General features: G+C 41.8%; 1 protein-coding gene across 8 annotated transcripts in view; it reads left to right on the forward strand.

Annotated features, from left to right (window-relative positions):
* Positions 1–16,982, forward strand: part of IPCEF1 (interaction protein for cytohesin exchange factors 1) — a 153,632-nt gene extending 136,650 nt beyond the window's left edge. For 7 of the 8 annotated variants that reach the window (XM_031456594.2, XM_031456596.2, XM_064486559.1 and 4 more), the window contains 2 exons: positions 3,685–3,878; positions 12,084–16,982. In XM_031456594.2, coding sequence (XP_031312454.1) covers positions 3,685–3,878; positions 12,084–12,290 — 401 coding nt within the window. In that variant the 3' untranslated portion in view covers positions 12,291–16,982. The remainder of the gene's footprint in view (positions 1–3,684; positions 3,879–12,083) is intronic. The other variant, XR_010381212.1, reaches the window with a different exon arrangement.
* Positions 16,983–18,256: the final 1,274 nt, after the last annotated feature.

The raw sequence follows: 18,256 nt of genomic DNA on the forward strand, positions 1-18,256 counted from the left end.
TTTCGTTTCCCCCCATTTCTCCAACAGCTTTAACTTTATCTGAACATACCCATCCTTACTATTATCTCCAATCTCTAACTGAATCCAGTGAGAAAACGTTTATCTTTTGAATATTGTTTGGTCATATTTTAGGTGAATTCTGTATTAATTTATAGTAATCCCAACAGATCCACTTTACCTGTGTATTAAAAGTTCCACTATGTCTTGGAGGATCAAGTTACACACGCACACACACACACACACACACATACATACACACACTCACACACACATGCATCCTCATGGGTAATGTCCCAAAGTTTAATTTAGGGAAAAAAATGTGTGTGTGGGAGAGAGATAATCTCTGATATTTTTAACTTAAAGGTAATATATATGTAAGTATATTAAGTAATAATAAAATTATCCGAAGAGGCAGTCCTGTTTATTTTTCATTTAGGAAATGTACTTTATGGCATGTTATTCCAAGACTCTAAAGTTTGTTTCCATCTTTTATGATTTAATATCTGTTGAATTAGATATATGATCTTAATAAATAGTGTCATTTTCCTCTGACATAATTACAAATTAATGTATTAGTCAGAAGTAATTTTATTTTCTATCACAATCATTAGTAGCACAACTGAGCTGCTAGGTGAACACAGAGAAAATAAAGAAATTATTTTATTTATCTTCTTTGTTATATACTGGTTTGGTTTATTTCTTGATGTTTATTAAATACATATTACTTTAAAAACATGGTGGTAATAAAAGCTATATACTAAGCCTTTATTTGAAGTAGAGTTCCACCTGCTTATCTGTTAAAAAAAGATGTATAAAAATTATTGTGTTTTTGTGTCTAAAAACTTCCAGAGTTCTCAATGCTAATGTCCCCCTCTAAGAGTCAGATGACTTTTCATCTAAATTTCTTAAGACTTTCTAATGTCTCCAGCTTAACTCCAGGACTGTTACCATGCTAGGTATTTCTGCTGTGCAAGTATCATTCGTCATCATGATAATCTTATAAAAGTCTACTTTTAAAATAGCTCTATTGAAATATATTTCACATACCATAAAATTCACACATAAAGATGTCCAGTTCAGTGGTTTTTGGTGTGTTTATAGAGTTGTCCAACTAGCTCCACGATCTAATTTGAGGACACACCCATGTACATTAGCATCCCTATTCCTACTTGCCCCTTCCTCAGCCCCAGACAACTACCAATCTACTTTCTATCTCTCTATGGATTTGCTTATTCTGGCCATTTCATATAAATGGGCTGAAACAGTATGTGGTCTTTTGTGACTGGCTTCTTTTACTTCAAAGAATTTTTCAAGGCCATCCCTGTAGTGTGTGTCAGCACTGCATTTCTTTTACTAATACCCCATTGCTTGTGTATACCGCATTTTGTTTATCCATTCATCAGTTGATGAGCATTTAGGCTGTTGGCACGTTTTGTCTATATTATTCATGACATTTATGCACAAGTTTTTTGTTGACATGTTTTTCAGTCTTGAATATATTGCTAGAAATGGAATTGCTAGGTTATATGGCAACTCTACATTTAGCATTTTGAGGAACTGCCGAACTCTTTCCTAAAGTGGTGGGTCTATTTTATATACCCCCAGCAATGTATAAGGGTTCCAGTTTCTTCTCCACATCCTTGTCCACACTTAATTATTGTCTTTTTTAATTTTAGCCATCCTGGTGAGTGTGAAATAGTATCACATTGTGGTTTTGATTTGCACTTCTCTAAGGACTGATAGTATTGGGCATCTTTTCATGTGCTTATGGGTAAAACCCTCCTTATGATGTCTGCACACAGACTGAGCCAAAAAGTCTCATTGTGTTCAAATGTAGTTTTGAATATTTCCCCCTGTTTTGAGGATGTTTTGGTAGAGAACAAAGAAGGAAACCAAAGAAATTTACTAACTTTAATTTAGTTGCAAAGTTAGCCCAACATCTTTGCTCCCCATTTTACAAAAGAGTATTAGGAATACCGGTGGTGACTTCCTGGTGGTGCCTGGGGGAAAACAGCTACTTAAAGCTTTTTAATCTTATCAGAGTAAATTGTAAAGCGAGTGAGTGTGCTTAATTTTGATGCTTCTAGACTACTATTACACGTTTTTTTCCTCCCTTTTGGAGAGACCCTTTTCTCCCTTTTTTCAGTTCTCCTGATGCCATACTTCCTTTACGACCCTCTATCAAGCTTTCTTTCAGGGCAGGAGCTAAAATGCATAGACACTAAGGAGTACATGGTAGAAAAAAATCTTATTGTATATCTTTCCCAAGATTATTTTTGGAGACTGAAGTGAATAAAGAACTGAAGTTCTTAGTAAGAAATTAAAGCAACACCAAGAGATGATTTTCTTTGAGTAACTTTAAATATCATCTGAGTCTCTTTCAGTTGCGTATGACCGAAAACAACACCCAGAATATCTTGACAAAGGTAACGTACTGGCTCCCATAAACTGAGAGGACTGTAATGGTAGCGCTAAGATCCACATCTCAGTTGTGTCCTGTGGATTGACTCCATTCTCATGATTCTTGGCATGATTCCTGGAATCTTTCAGGTCACATCACACCACTCAGTTTAGGAAAATAGATTGCTTCCCTGATACCCTAAACCAAAGTCTCAGAATTGAGTCTCTTTGGCCCCAATGGGCCTGACCTGAGACACAGGCTCATCCCTGGATCAATGACTGTGGTCAGCATGATGGAACTGCCATTGGCTTAGCTTAGCACACAGGGTCTCCCCTGGATCCTGGTTGGGGTCACTTCATTGGAAGCATCTGAGGTGAAGCAAGGCGTGGTAAAGGAAGGGAATGAATAGAGATGTGTGGCATGAGGAATGACTACTGTTTGCTCAAACCGCAGACCACCAGCAGAGTCTTTCTTTCAAAGGGCAGTTCTAGAAAGGACATCAAAATGTGATCCAGGACAACGGTTGTCATTCTTTAGGATATGTATTAGTTTGCTAAGGTTTTTCTATCCCATCATTGTATTTTAGAAGCAGAGAACTTGTTTGGTTTCACAGGTTCACAGATGGAGAGGAATTCTGCTCCAGGATGAATCATCCCCTGAGTCCTCCTACCAGTCTCTGATTTATATGATATTTGGATGAGATTTGGGTGTTAGAATGGGTTAAGACTTTTGGAGTTGTTGGGATGAGTGTATTTTGTGTGTGAGAGGGACACAGATTTTGGAAGGTTAGATGGTGTACTATTATGGGTTCAGTTATGTCCCTCCAAAATTTCTGTGTTGAAGTCCTATCGCTACTACCTCAGAATGTGGCCTTATTAGGAAATAGGGTGTGTTTTGCAGCTGTAATTAGTCAAGATGAGGTCAGTAGGGTGGGCCCCTAAACCAATATGACTGGCATCTATATAAGGGGGAAATCTGGGCACAGAGACCTGCACACAGGTAATACACCATGTAGGGATTAGCGTTCCAGGGCCACCAGCCAAGGAACCACCAGCAGCTAGGAGAGAGGCCTGAAAAAGATCTTCCCTAGTGCCTTCAAAGGGAACCTGGCCCTGTTAAAGTACCCCAAACTGAGTGGCTTAGACAATAAAAATTTGTGTCTCACAGATTTGGAGACTAGAAGTCTAAGATCAAGGTGTCAGGAGAGCCTTGTTTTAGGACCACAGTGTCAAATGTTCTCTCCTTGATTAACTGGGTTTATTGTTATGTATTTATTTTAATAGAAGAGACAAAAGTGTCTGAAGATGATGAAATGGAGAAGCTCTACAAATCATTAGAGCAAGCTAGCCTGTCTCCTCTTGGGGACCGACGGCCTTCAACCAAAAAGGAGTTGAGAAAATCCTTTGTTAAGCGGTGCAAAAATCCATCCATAAATGAGAAACTCCACAAAATCCGAACTTTGAATAGCACATTAAAGGTAAGACAGTTCAGTGAGTGGGTGAACTCTGTAGACGTGGGGCGAGAAGATGCTGGTTCTGTAGAATGATTCATACTGACCACATGAGCCATTTGCGTTTGTGTGGGTGGAGAGTAGGGGAGAGCAGAAACGCCGATACCATCTCGCTAAGGTGAGTTGACCCTTGACATTCTTAAAGCAGTAGGACTCTCACATGGTAGCACCCAAAGCAGTGTTCTACATTAGGCCTTGATTTTTGCATTCGCTCTGGCATAAAACTTTAAACATTAAGCTCCTAGACGACAAGATCAGGTGTAACTTGTTTCTGAATCTTTCTACCTGGCATAATTGATGTCGGTGGGAGCCTGAGACGGTCAAGTGGTGAGAATACACAGTAATACTTAATAAGGTCTTGGAATTTCATTGAATTCGTTAAAGGCTGCCATTGTTCTCTAATCTATCCAGAAGAAAATTTCTGTATTTCAGACACAGCAAAGACTTAGTGATTCTAAGCTGTTGGCTCTGGAGCCAAGAAATGCCATGCGAGCTGGGCATTGGGAAATATATATTTCATGACAGTAGACCAGGAGAGGTTTTTACAGTGAGAAAGAGGGACAGTATACAGGAGGTGGTGAAGCTGTTTTCAGGGTCTCCTGTAGCTAAAATGGTTCTTCACAACAAAAGCAACCTGCTTTCACATGTGGGTTATAGCACAAACAAGTGAAGGCCAGGATACTTTGTAAAATAGTCTTGAATTAATAGAAGATGCATAGATTCTAAAAAGGTTTGATAGATCCTGCAGTTTAAGTCTGTTTTGTACATGTCCTTTTGCATCGTGAATTTGAATCCCTTTCCAGGATGACATATCAGTCGTCAAAAGAACAAGGCGACAAAAGATGGCTGAGGGATTCTTAATCAGACATCCCAGTTAGTTGGTAGAAGACCTAAAAGCCTTGCGAAAATAAGGCTGAAAAATAAAAGGAAAGGTGTATTTCACTTATACTAAGAGAATCCAAATTTAGAGGAAATTCCCTAGACTGAATGATGAAAGTCATCACTAGCACTCATTTCAAAGGCAAATATGTCATATTCTACAGTATTTACAAAATTGATAAACATTTTTGGTCACCCGAAGTAATACACCATAATATGTTGGGATTTTGCTGTCTTATTTGTGATAACTGATATGAGTGAATACATTTGTTAGTGAACAAATATTTCCTGAATCTTACTATGTACGAGGCACTATTCTGGAACCCTGGGACAACTGAGTAGACCCCATTGGACAATAGAAATACAAAGGAAAACAGTTGGAATGAGATATGATAGGTGCTCTAGTTGATAGCAGCTTGGGGTGCTTTGGTGGCCCAGAGGAGGGAAGCAGCTGTCTACCTGAGGCCGTTTGGGATGATGCCACGAAGATGCTGACACTGGACCTTGGTAAGAGATGAAGAACGTCAGGAAGAGAAGGAAGTGCATTCAGGGAGGAGGAGCTGGCCCAGGCAGATGTATATCAGTGGGTGAGATGTTGCAGCTCACGTTGGGAGAAATAGGAGATGAGGCAAAGGAGAGCATGGCCACTTCAGGCTACTTCTAGAAAGAGAAAGAGGGTGATCTCAGCTTTCCAAAGAGAAGCAATCTCAGGGTTTGGGTGAGACCTTCACAGGACCATGCCCTGGGGCTTGGCCACCGGGAGCACAGGTTTGTGCAAAGAATTCAAAGGTTTTACTGACCCAGATAGCTCTCCGTGAGCCTTGTTCTCCATGCACTATGGCCACAGAATTGACAAATTCAGCAGCTTTTTCTTTTCTTCCCGGGTGTTAGTCATCTATTGCTAGGTAACAGAATACCCCCAAACTTAGCAACTACAGGCAATAAACATTTCTGTTTTCACTGTTTCTGTGAGTCAGGGATTTGGGCTTGGCGTGGTTAGGGGCTTCTGCCTCCATGTCTCTCCGAAGGCTGCAATCCAGGCATCAGCTGGGGCTGCATTCAGTCCTCCGCGGGAGAGGGTGTGCTTCCAGGCTCCCTTATGTGGTTGTTGGCAGGGCTCAGTTCCTCTCAGGTTGTTGGACTGAGGGTATCAGTTGTTCACACTCTGTTGGCTGGAGGCCACTCCTGTTCTTTGCCTTGTGATCCTCTTCATAGGTCAGCTCCCAAAATACAAGCTGGCTTCCTCAGAACAAGTGAGGCAGTGAGAGTGAGTGAGCAGGATGGGTCATACCCCAATCTCAGCAGTGACGTCATGTTGCATTTATAGTATCATACGCATTAGGAGCAAGTCCCTAGGTCAGCCTAGCTACCTACAGTCAAGGAGGGGAATTACAGAAGGGCATGAATACCAGGGAGCAGGCAACATTGGAGCCATCTCAGGGGCTGTCTACCCCACCCAGCAGAACTTCTGAACATTCCTGGGAAGAAGACCTTTCCACAGATCCCTTAGGCTGGGGCGTATGAAACCTACCCCATGTTATATGTTCCTGTGACTCTCCCAGGAAGTTAACGATGACGTGGAAATTGACCTTGCTGAAAAAAAGAGGAAAGCACATCAACCTGTTCATTAGAGAAAGATCATTTGGTACATGCATGTTTATTCATGTCCAAAAGCTGTAAAAATTATTTTATTTTTACCCTCTTTAATTTAATTTAAATTGTCTTTTTTTAAAACTTTTTTTATTGATTTATAATCATTTTACAATGTTGTGTCAAATTCCAGTGATCAGCACAATTTTTCAGTCATTCATGGACATATACACACTCATTGTCACATTTTTTTCTCTGTGAGTTATCATAACATTTTGTGTATATTTCCCTGTGCTATACAGTGTAGTCTATTCTACAATTTTGAAATCCCAGTCTATCCCTTCCCACCCTCCACCCCCCTGGCAACCACAATTAAAATTTTAATACAGGACAGAAATAAATTTAAATTGTCTTTAAAACTCAAAGCAGACAGGATAGTGGTCTCCTCTGAGGAGGAGGGTAAGATGTGATTGAGGGGGGCCACAATAAAGCTTCTGAGATGCTGGGCAAGAGTCCTTTTTTGATCTTGGCGGTGACCGCACAGATGTGTTCATTCTGTGGTAATTCCATCGAGCACAAACCTTATGATAGGTGTGCTTTTCTCTGTGTATGTTATGTTGCCATATAAAGTTTTATTTAAAAAATACTTCAAAGCTGGAGTATGGATGAGCATAAAGAATAGAGTTTTATGCAGAAACAAGGACGCCCTTTCAGCAGTAACGTTTATATTGGTGATAGGCACGTTCCAGAAATTAAAAAAAAAATCCTCACACCAGGATTTTATTAGAATGAATGCTCTTTAGGGAAATTCTTCTAGGAAGTTGAACAAACTGCCCTATCACACACTGAAGGTAGATCGTTAGGAATTTCTGATAGCTCCACATCCCCCGACTTTCGGCTCAGCCTGTCTTGATTTAAAAAAGGAATGGCTAATGGGTCCAACTGAAACCTTCTTCCGGGGTTCCTCTCGCCTACCTCAAAAGAGGAACAAACTCTCCTTTGCCCAGTTGCTCTGGTGGAACACATTTCCGGTGCTTAGGTCTTGAGTTGAGCCGTATATTGAATATTTGGAGTGAAAAATTAAACTATGGTATATTTTGCAACCCCTACCAGCCCCCGGCTGCCTGCCAGAAAGCCAGGAGGATGTTGTAAAAGTAGTTGGAAGCTTTCGGTGAGCCGCGTGCTCCATGGGGGAGAAGCAGGGCCATTGCGTGGTGCTGTTGACCTCACTGTCTCAGTTTAGGAAGGAACCTAGAGGGTTTTGTTGTTACATTAATTTCCTTCCTCTCTATTCTTATCTACCGTTTTTTTTTTCTTTTATCCATAAAAGAACTAACACAGACTTGAGCCAAATGGTAAGAAATTTGAGTTGTTTAGAGCTAAAAACCACATGAGAAATGTTAGCCCAAAGTTGAAGAGACCCTTTCCTAAAACTTTTAACTGATTTAGAGTGGTGGTTAATTCATTTTTGCCTTTAAAAAATCAGTTTTCCAAAATTTTGTTAGTCTGCAAAGATCTTATTTAGTTTTTTTCAATAAAATGTTAGGACAGATGTCAAATTTTCTTAAGAACAAAACTCCTTAACTTCATGTGAACAGCACTCTGTAATATTAGAGAATGAAAGCATTTTTTTTTTTTTTTAAAGATTTGAAGTATAGGTGTTGAGAACTCAGAGAGAAAAGGAGAAACTCTCTTGGTCCTTCTTGACTTTCTGCCGGTAATCCTTCCAAGTTACCCACGTACTTAATAACCTTTCATTCCTCTGCTTCTGGGACCCGACCACCTGCTTGTCCTCCCTTTCTGTTTTTGTTCCTACTGTACAATTTCTCTCTCCTTCCTGAAACCCAAATATATCTTTTGTCCCCCATCCATCACCACATCCTTGCTCTCTTGATTCACAATGATAAATCTCACCACCCAGGGGACTATATGTGTGGTACTTTTCCCTTGAAATCCATATTATTCTGACCAGTTTAGAAGCAGGAAAGGAAGAAAACAAGAAAATGTAATGACACACCCCAAGTAAAACATGAGTTAAAGCAAATTGTAGAGTACAAACAATACGTTTGTGTGCCGCTAGTGTCTGCAATCATCCGTGACCAGATGCCTCATTTGGGTAAAGTAAGAGCTGCCAATTCTTAGAATCCCCTAAACAATGTGTGTATATATCAAATGTGTGTATATCTATCTGTATCTATCTATATATCTCTAATATGAAATATATATTATGTAGATATAATATAGATACTATATATATAGTATGCTTATATATATATAAATAATTCTACTTGTTTGTTTATGGAGAGGATTTCCTCAGGCTCTAAATAGGGTTCATGATGCACAAGAGATGAAAAGGCAAATGGGTGTTTAGTTCTTTCATCCATTTCTTATTTCATATATTCGTTTTCTTTAACAAGTATCTAGTGAATGTCTGCTATGTGTCAGTCATTATTTCAGACTCTTGGGTATACATGAGACAAAACTGCTTGAAGCTTACCTTAGGTAGAAAAAGAAATAAACCAAATAAATAAGTAAAATTTATCGTATGCTAAATGGTGATAGGTTTGGGTAGAGAAGAGAAGGGATAAGGAATGCAGAGGGATGGATTTCTAATTAGGTTTGACATGAAAAGCCTCTTTAAAAGATGGGATTTGAGTAAAATCTGAAAAAGGAAAGGGAGTGAGCCTTCAGGCTATCTGAGGCAGAATGTTTCAGGTAGAAGGAACAGAAACACATGTTCCTTGGGGTGGGAGTGTACTTAACCTGCGTAAGGAAGAGCAAGGAGGTCAGTGTGGCTGGAGTGTAGTGAGGGACGGGAAGCAGGGAGAAGAGTAGTGGGTCAGAGGGGCAGCAGGGGGTCATAGCCTGCAATGCCTTATTGCCGTTGCAAACTCTGCAGCTCTAACTCACAATGAGAGAAGAAGCCTTTAGGAAGTTCTAAGTCAAGCTGTGCCATGGCTTGACACATTTTGAAGGTAGGACCATCAGGATTTGCTAGTGGATTGGGAGTAAGAGAAGGAGTCAAGGAGGAGTCCAGTGTTTGGCCTGAGCAGCTGGAAAAATGGAGTTGCTATGAGGTGCTTTGAGGATGATGATAGTGGGGCAGGTTTCAGGGTGTATTGGGAGTGGGGGCGGTATTGAGAATAACGGGAAGTTGTTTTGGACATGTTACATTGGAGACGCCCATAAGATGTCCAAGTGGGGATGCTTAAGAGGAAGTTTAGACAAACAAGTATGGAGTTCAGGTAAGATGTAAGGCTGGCAAAATAAGTTTGGGACCCTCAGTGTGTAGAGAGAGTGGGAGAGAGTACATAAGATTACCAAGAGCATGAATGTAGACAAAACAGAGACGAGGTTAAAGCCGGAGCTCTGGGGCACTCCAGTGTTGAGCAGTTGGCCATAAGGAGGAATCTCAAAGGAGGGAGAGAATAAGTGGCCACTGTGAGATGAGAAAAATTAGGAAAATGTGTCACAGAAGCAACATGACAAAAGTGTTCAAGAAAGAGTAGTCAACAGTTTTAGATGCTGTTGATAAATAAAAGTTGAAGATAAATAATTGAGTATTGGATTTAGCAACATGGTGGTCATTGATGGCCTTGACATGAGCAGTTTTGGTGGAATGATGGGGGCTGAAACTGATGGGAGTGGGTCTGTGGAGGAATGGGCACAAGGACATTGGAGACAGAGAAAAATGTAGCGTTAGCTCGAATAGGGAAGTGGGGTCAAGAGAGGGCTTTTAAGATGGAAGAAATAAGAGCATGTATGTAAGCCAGTGAGAACTGTCACGTGGGGATGGACAATAGATAAGTTGCAGGAAAGAGGGGAGAATTACTGGAGTGAATTTCTTGAATATGAGACAGGAAGTGCCCACACAAGTGGAGAGACTGGTGTTTACCAGGAGCACAGATATTTCATCCAAATGAACAGGAAGGTAGGCAGCATAGATTTGTGCTGATGTAGGTAATGGGCAAACGGAGAACTACTCTTCTGACTGTTTCCATTTCCTCAAAAAAAAAAAAAAAATAGAGACAGCAGGGTCGTCAGCTATAAGGGAAGTTTGGGGGAGGAGATTTGAGTAGAAATGAGAAGTTTTGAAATAGTCATTTGAGAGAGTGGGAAAGAAAAGGGATGAGAAAATATGATTACTCAATAGTGGTGAAAGTCCACTTAATGGAAGTGGTCATGAATTTGAATTTTGACCAGTGAGCACAGTTGTGAATTTCTGGCTATGCACATGCCACCCTGGGGGCGAGGTAGAGAGGTTAGTTCATTAATGAACATGTATTGAATGTCTCCCTGGCACTTAGCATCGTGTTAGGTACAGGGAATACAGGGGTGAATACAGTGTTCCCTGTCGCCTTCCTTAAGAAGACTTAGAACAGGTAGCCTGGCAGATCTGGGAACATCAAGCGTAACGTGCTAAGTGCTAAGTGGGCTCTAAGCCGTGGAAGACTTGAGAGTATAAGAAAGCTTCTCATTTCAGTCTGGAGTTTCAGAGACGTTTTGGAGAGCCTGATGTCTGAAGGAAGTATGCATTTATGAGTTGTAGTAAAACTCAGGGATAGTAAAAGATTAGAAAATGTTCCATGTGAGAGTCACTGGAGGAATTAGAGTCCCCGGGTGAAGGAAGGGGAGGATGGGCCTCCATGGGGCACATCGTGGATCCGTGACCCAGCATGTGGGGGGAAGAAGAGTCACACCAATACTGTTAGAGTGGGAAGTAAGAGGACCAACAAATGGGCTCAAGTCCACGGAACCTCGGGGATGTGAAGGAGAACCCTGAAGAGACCTCTGAATTTCGGTGGATCCTCTGCGTGGCCATGCAGAGAGGGGACACAAGGTGGGGACTGGAGGCAGAAGCCTCACTTGGGAGGCTGTAGCAGCTGATCAAGTGTGATATATTGGGCTATATATCCAAAATTGGGATTATGGTCATAGGGATGGAGGAAACAGGGATAGATGTGAGATACATTTGTTAAGGGCTAAGTGATTTTTTAAATTTTATTTGTGGCGGTTGATACATTTTAATTTTACTCCACTCCTTGACTACAGAAATGTCCCCTAGCCTGAGGCAGACATCTCAGAAATGTGTGTCGTTGGTTACAGAGGAGGCAGGGTGAAATCATATGAATAGATTGTCTATTAGCATCATTGGAATGCACACTATTTTGATGGAAGGTTAGTAGTCTTTGAATTAAAAAATAGCCTTTATGTTTATTCTGCATATATGAATTAAATTAATGTATGTGGTTTATTAAAAATTAAGATAATTTAATAAAAAAGATATATTTTGTATTGTCTTATGTCTTAAAAAAGTAGCATGTCCCAGTTTTACTTACTGAGGCTCAGATGGCCAACAAAATTGTTGTACGTTTTAGGAGGAGTAATGCTCACGCCGAGGTAGATATTACTGCGGTGCGGAATATTGGATTGACCAGGGAAGACCTACACAGGACTCCCTGCCTAGCCCTACTGCTGTGTCTTGAGTGGGATACTTCCCTTCTTCGTGGCTACCACGTGTAAATGGATGTCCTGCCGTATCTCTTAGGATTGCTGTAGGGACTGGAATATTAATGTATAAAAACACTTTAATAATTTTATAGTCAATGTATTCGTGCATTTATTTGTAAAAGGGCTGACGATGGTTTATTGAAATTGATACATCTCACCCTTGTCTCTCTCTCTTTTCCCCTGCTTGGACAGTGTAAAGAACATGACCTGGCCATGATTAACCAGTTGCTGGATGATCCGAAGCTGACAGCCAGAAAATACAGGGAGTGGAAGGTCGTGAACACACTGCTGATCCAGGATATCTACCAGCAGCAGCGGGCCCCCACGCCTGCCTCCGAAGGCTCCCCCCAGGGACTTGAGAAACCACCTCCCTCTGCCTGCGTCGAAAATTCTATTTGAGACTAAGACGGGCTTCTTTCCCCTTCAATTATCTCACCCCAAGCACCTCTTCAAGATACGCTGCAAGAGCTTAACGTTTTTTCCTTAAAAAGGAAAACCGAAACCCAGATCCTCCTGTAGAGATGCGATTGGGGTGAGAATAAACACCATGGCAGCGGTGCCCGGTCCAGGGCTTCCATTCAGACCCGAGCGGTGGAGTCCAGCTGAACAAACAGTTTGTGTTCCTTTGGGGAGCTCTCAGCTATGCTAGGTTCCAGGCGGGGTGTGAGAACTGTATCCCCTGTTTCGTGCTCTCAAGGGAATTACAACATTCCACGGACAAAAGATCACTCTGTCCCAGAGATACATACTCACCGAAATACTCTTGTTTTCCAAAGGAAGAACGTACGTATTCCTTCTGGTTGGGTAGCTGAGTTCCCCAAATCTTTTTTTTGTTGTTGTTTTTTGAGTGGAAGAATGCTTTCTATAGCAGCACCTGGAGCAGGACAGATGTGGTATTGTGGAACCAAAATCCCTTGCCTTTGGTCCAGAATGGTGGTGCCTTTTCCACATGTTGAGAAATACTTCACAGCCAGTGGTGTGTTGGGAGCACCCGTGGAGGAGGCATGCTCTCTATTCCACTCACTGAAAGGACAGCTTAATATTTTCACGGTTTATCCAGGTTGGGAAGGGGGATCTGATGAATGTTTCCTTTCTGCAGAACAGCCGAACGAAACAGCTCTCGTTACACTTGGAGACCTCTCCTCCCTCCTCGCTTTTCTAAACCACAGAGACAGACGTCCAGCGAGGAATGTTTACTGCCTTTGTCCTTGGGTGTGGTACCTATGCACGGTCTAAATGTATAGCCAGGTCCCCCAGGATCAGCATTGACAAGATGATTCTGGCATTTGAATTGTTTTAGTATCTTCACCTCCTGCCCCCCCTCCAAACCCAACAAAACCAACAAAAGAGTTAAATACGATTGTTTTATTTTTGTATGTTTATGTGTCACTTTGTGTCCTATGTGAATAGCTATGTATAACATTTGTTATTTAAGGATATTTATAGAAGCTTAAATGACTAGTGTTTTAAAAGATGATATACTATTATATGTTTTGTTCAGTATATATTTCTAAGCATACACTTTGTGCTTGAGAAAAATAGGAAAACTACCTATTCATTGGAGTTACTATGTTGCACTATAATGTATGAGGAATGCTCAGGAAATCTTGTGGGATAAGTGTGGGGCATGCGTTAATAATCTTTACTTTCTGGCTTTTCCCTCTGCTTTCTCTCTCTCTCTCTCTCCTCTCTCTCCCCCTATAAAGCTTAGATTTCTCTGTTGTAAACCACTCTCCTAACCAGAAAAAGACTTGCATCCTACATTATCCCTTCTAGTAAATACATTTCAAGTTTTCTATCATTTATGCCCACACACCCTAAACCAACTGAAGCACGGTTATTGTAGTCTTTTGACGAAAGACCTGTAGAAATTTGGGGGTTTATTGTTAAAGAAAACTCACTTTATTAGAGGAACTATAGGGAAATCTTCACTTACTCATCACCATGCATACTTCTCACCGTTAGAATAACCACAACCCACCCCAAACCCATTTTGGCCTGACCCCTAGCAGATCGTCAACATAAAACTATTGGCTTTATAGTGTCAAAGTGTGTGGCTTGATGTTTAAATGGAAATAACCCCCTGAATTTTATCTGCAAACTAAAAAGGAAATAGTTGTTGAAATGTTCCCTAAGCTTTACTAAGAAGTCTTAATGCTTTGTAAACAAAAATCAACCTTAGCATTAAGATAGCAAACAAAAAAACAAAAAAGATAAAAAACCATACACACAACAAACAAACAAACAAAACCAGGAAGCAAGTTGTAGTACTGGAAGCTTCTGGAAGATAAAGGTCATGCTGTTCAGTTTGGCCCAGGAAACATTTAAGTGGAGTGTGACGGGCACGGCTCAGACCATGCAGAGGGGGGACCTGGCCCTCCGTGAGTTTACTGTTGGCACAGAGAGAAGTAACCGCTCGGGTCCTCAGATTGGACCCTGAAGCTTCTAGTTTGAGAGGCCAGTGCTTCCATCTTTTCACTCTGGAAATTATCACTGATTCTTCTTTCTGTAATTAGCAGCATCTGACTCTTCCTGAAATTAGCAGGTTGATTATTTAGGATTCACAATGACACAAAGTGGGGAGAGGAGGAACAGTGATGGAGGAAATGGTGGGATGATAAGCGTTTTTCCACCTTTTACCCTTTGTTTTGCGTCACCCATTTATGAACTTCAAATTGGTTTTTGCCAAATCGCTCCAAAGCTTTTGGCCAGGGCTTGCAAATATATTCTAATGCTTTACTTTTGACTTTTCATTAGTACACATTGAACTGACCTTTGAAAGTCCTTTAAAACACTCACATTTAAAGGCAAAATAGATCTGGAGATTACTTACTCCAGCCTTTCAGGTATTTTTCAAAGTCAAGTTAGTCTAGATGCTTCTGCTTTGTCAGTTAAAGCAGTTGCTTTGCAGGAGCACCTCAAATGGAAGTTCAAGTGAACTGCGTAATTTCACACCTTGCTCTTCGAGACCAGACCCACCTGCTGGTTCGTGACTTCCCTTCCGCTAATGCTTTCACCCTGTGTTCTGCTGGGCTAGGAAGGGGGGGGCTGCTGCTGTGAGTCCCACCTTCGGCTGTGGCCGCCAAGGAGGGTGAGAAGTAACTCCAGTCAGTCTCTCTTAGCCTCAAGCCATTTTTCTGGCCCATTGCTGTCTGTGCTGTGTCGTGTCTGGCACTTGAAGGGTGTCTTTTGAATTAATTAACAATTTATTTGATTGATTGAATTAATTTTAATTAGTTAATTAAATTCTTAGTTGTGCCACAATCTCAGCATAGTGCCCAGCGCCACCTAGGAAGGCTCCAAGCTCCAAGGGCGCTATTTGCAAAGACTCCGGGAAGCCAGCTGAAGGGAGAGGGCGTGCTGGAGTGGGCTTGCCAGGGGAACCGATGAGGATGCCTTATGCTTACGTAGCACTTTGTAGTTTGCAGATGGGTGTGTTTCAGGCTCCCTCTCCCCCTCCCCAGGGGTCTTCGTAACACTGGGGATGGCTGTGGGGAGTGCACCACGTGCTGGGGCCCAGACGTGAGCTTCAGTCTCCCTCCTCTCTCCCCCTCTGCCCTGTGCAGTGGCTGCGGGGGACCCAGCAGTTGAAATCTGATGGTACCTGGTACCGGTCGTCACCCTGAAATCGGCACAAGGCTGAGGCTGCTTTTGGGAGGTCGTTGGCTGGAAACCCAAGGGGCCTCTTTTCCTTGAGTACAGTCTCTTCCTCATGGCCTGAAAGGTTTCTGTCCCCCGCTGGGCTGGCTGTGGACAGGGTTTAACGTAATCAACCCTGCTTCTCTTCTGTGAAGTTCACTTCTTGCCAGGGGCTATGAGATCCTTGGATGAAAGGGATCCACTTTAAGACGTGGAGTGCATTTATTTTGTTTTCCTTCTAAAACGTCTCAGGAGATGCCAGAGACCAGGCTTAGTGACTAAGGGTTAGATCCTCAAATTCCGCTCTTAATTCCTGCTCATTTAATTCTGCTAGTTTCCTAAGAGCCTCTAAGTCACAGACAATGTCACAGAGATGAAACAGTACTTCTAAGTCATTTGGGGAGGGGTGTTACAACAAATTACGGCCTTTTAAAATTCACAGACACATACCTCTGTGTGGCAGGCTCACTGAAAGGTAGTATTTAGTGAGTCATCAGGAGATTGGGTGAGTACGTGCAGAGGACGGCTATCCGACAGTCACTGGACGTTAAAAAGCTGCCTTATCCAAATGAAGTTTTCAGGTATATCTTTTCTTCAGTTCAACAGAATATGATATTTGATTGGGGTTTTCCAATTTATTACCCTTCCAACTTTTCGTATACTGGTCTCCCCAGAGACATAGAGCCCCAGAAGTCTGCCCTGCCCAGGGTTCTGTAATATGTAACTGAAAATGAAAACCCCAGAAACTAGATTTTATCAACCGTACGAAGTCGACTGGTGGGGAGCGAGAGTCCCACCTCGTGCGGAGAGCTGCCCGTCTCAGTGAACAAGATAATGAGCTACAAGTTTCTCCACATTGTGAGACAGGAAGCAATTTTCTCACCTCCTCTGCACATCTTTACTGTTCCTCACACCACCGCAGACCACAGAGAAAACGAACGGCAACAAAAAGTGGATGCTACGTTAAAAAAAAAAAAATAAAACAACCCAAAAACCTGTTCTCTTGTTTCTCTTGCTGTGAGAAGGCTTCACTGCTCTGTGTTGACATTTCTTTGCCTTGAGTCCAAAGGGAAAGCATGCCCCATGGAGACATTTAGCATCTCATAATTGCGCCCAGGATTTTAAACCTCCATGTATTTAATGTCCTTGCATGATGGGGGTGTGACTTTTAGCCCTGCATGGTGTGTGGGGGCAAGATGTGAATGTGGAAACGATACCTTCGATCTCACTGTGCTTTCGTTTTCTGTCACCTGCCGTCTTTGACCAAACTGATAAAAAGCACGGCTCATTTCTCCTGCTTTATGTGTTTGAGGTTGACGTGTCAGATAAAAATAAAAACAAGGGAAAATATATCTAGCAAATGACATAGAAAAAAATGGAAAATGTCCTACTGGTGTTGATTTTCTGCCCTGAAGTGTTGCTTCCTCAAAATAAAATCACCCTGGAAAGTGCTGAATGCCTGGGCTTTTATCTTCTACAAAGGTTATCGCGCCCTCTGGTGGCGGTCACAGAATAATTGATTCTAGATGATCGATGTCTTAGTTAAAGATTGAATTATGTTGGGAAATCTACTTCAGCAATAACTGACGTGGTCTTCTCAGCTTACAAGATTCTTAGTCCAGAGATATTTATATTTTTCAAAATGGTTGGTGCACAAAATTTGACTTGCCATGAGTAGGCAGCCACATTTGGTTTAGAGACTTAAAACGTTGCAGATTATAAAAGTTACAACCAGTAGCACGGGAGTTCCTTAAAGTACGTGAAGTATCTCTGTGAAAAAGGAACAAATAAAATACTGAAATAGCATAAAAACTTGCTCTTATTCTGGATCCACTGATGAGAGGAAGTTAGCCTGCTCTGAACTTCACAGCCCCTTGACTGCTGTCTACATGAAGTCTTATTTTTTTTCCCTTTCTCTCCCAATTTTCACTTTACATGCTGAGGCTCATCCTCTTTTCCCTCCATCTGCCAACACCAAATACGTCTAGACTCCCACGTGGAAGCAGTAAAAGGGGTTAGCCAAAGGCATTGAGGCAGCGTGCTCTAGAACAATCTTGCGTTAGTTTCTATTGCTGCTGTAACAAATCACCACAAATGCAGCAGCTTAAAAAATGTGTTTCCTTACAGTTGCAGAGGTCAGAAGTCTGACACCTGTTTCTGTGAGCTAAAATCAAGGTGCTGGCAGAATTGTGTTCCTTCGGGAGCCTCCAAGGAAGAACCCATTCCCTTGCCCTCTCCGGGCCGCCCACATTCTTTTCTTCTTGGTTCTCATCCTCCGTCTTCGAAGTCAGCAACGTTGTATCTCCCTACACCTTTTCTCTCTAGTCATACTTTCCCCAGACGGACTCTTTTAAGGACCCTTGTGATTACCCTGGGTCCACCTGGATAATCCAGGAGACTGTTTTAACAGCCTGAATCCTGCAGCCTTAATTCCTCTTTGTAGTTTGTATGTGTCGGTTCCACTGATTAGCACATGGCCACATCACTCTGCCTACTGCAAAGCTCCATTTCAAATATCCTGCTTAGTCCTCCTGAACCATCAATTTCTTCCAGAAATTCTGGGATGTCTAAGTTTTAATGACAAGCATAAAAGTTCCTTGTTATCCCATATGGCTTGAATTTGATTTCATCAAAATTTGTTCACCATAGGAAAAGTAATTCCACCTGTATGATGATAAAAGGGAAAAAAATTCTAGCTTCTACAAAATCACACGTACACAGGTGAA

Source organism: Camelus dromedarius, chromosome 6, assembly GCF_036321535.1.
Source record: "Camelus dromedarius isolate mCamDro1 chromosome 6, mCamDro1.pat, whole genome shotgun sequence".
Classification (NCBI taxonomy): domain Eukaryota; kingdom Metazoa; phylum Chordata; class Mammalia; order Artiodactyla; family Camelidae; genus Camelus; species Camelus dromedarius.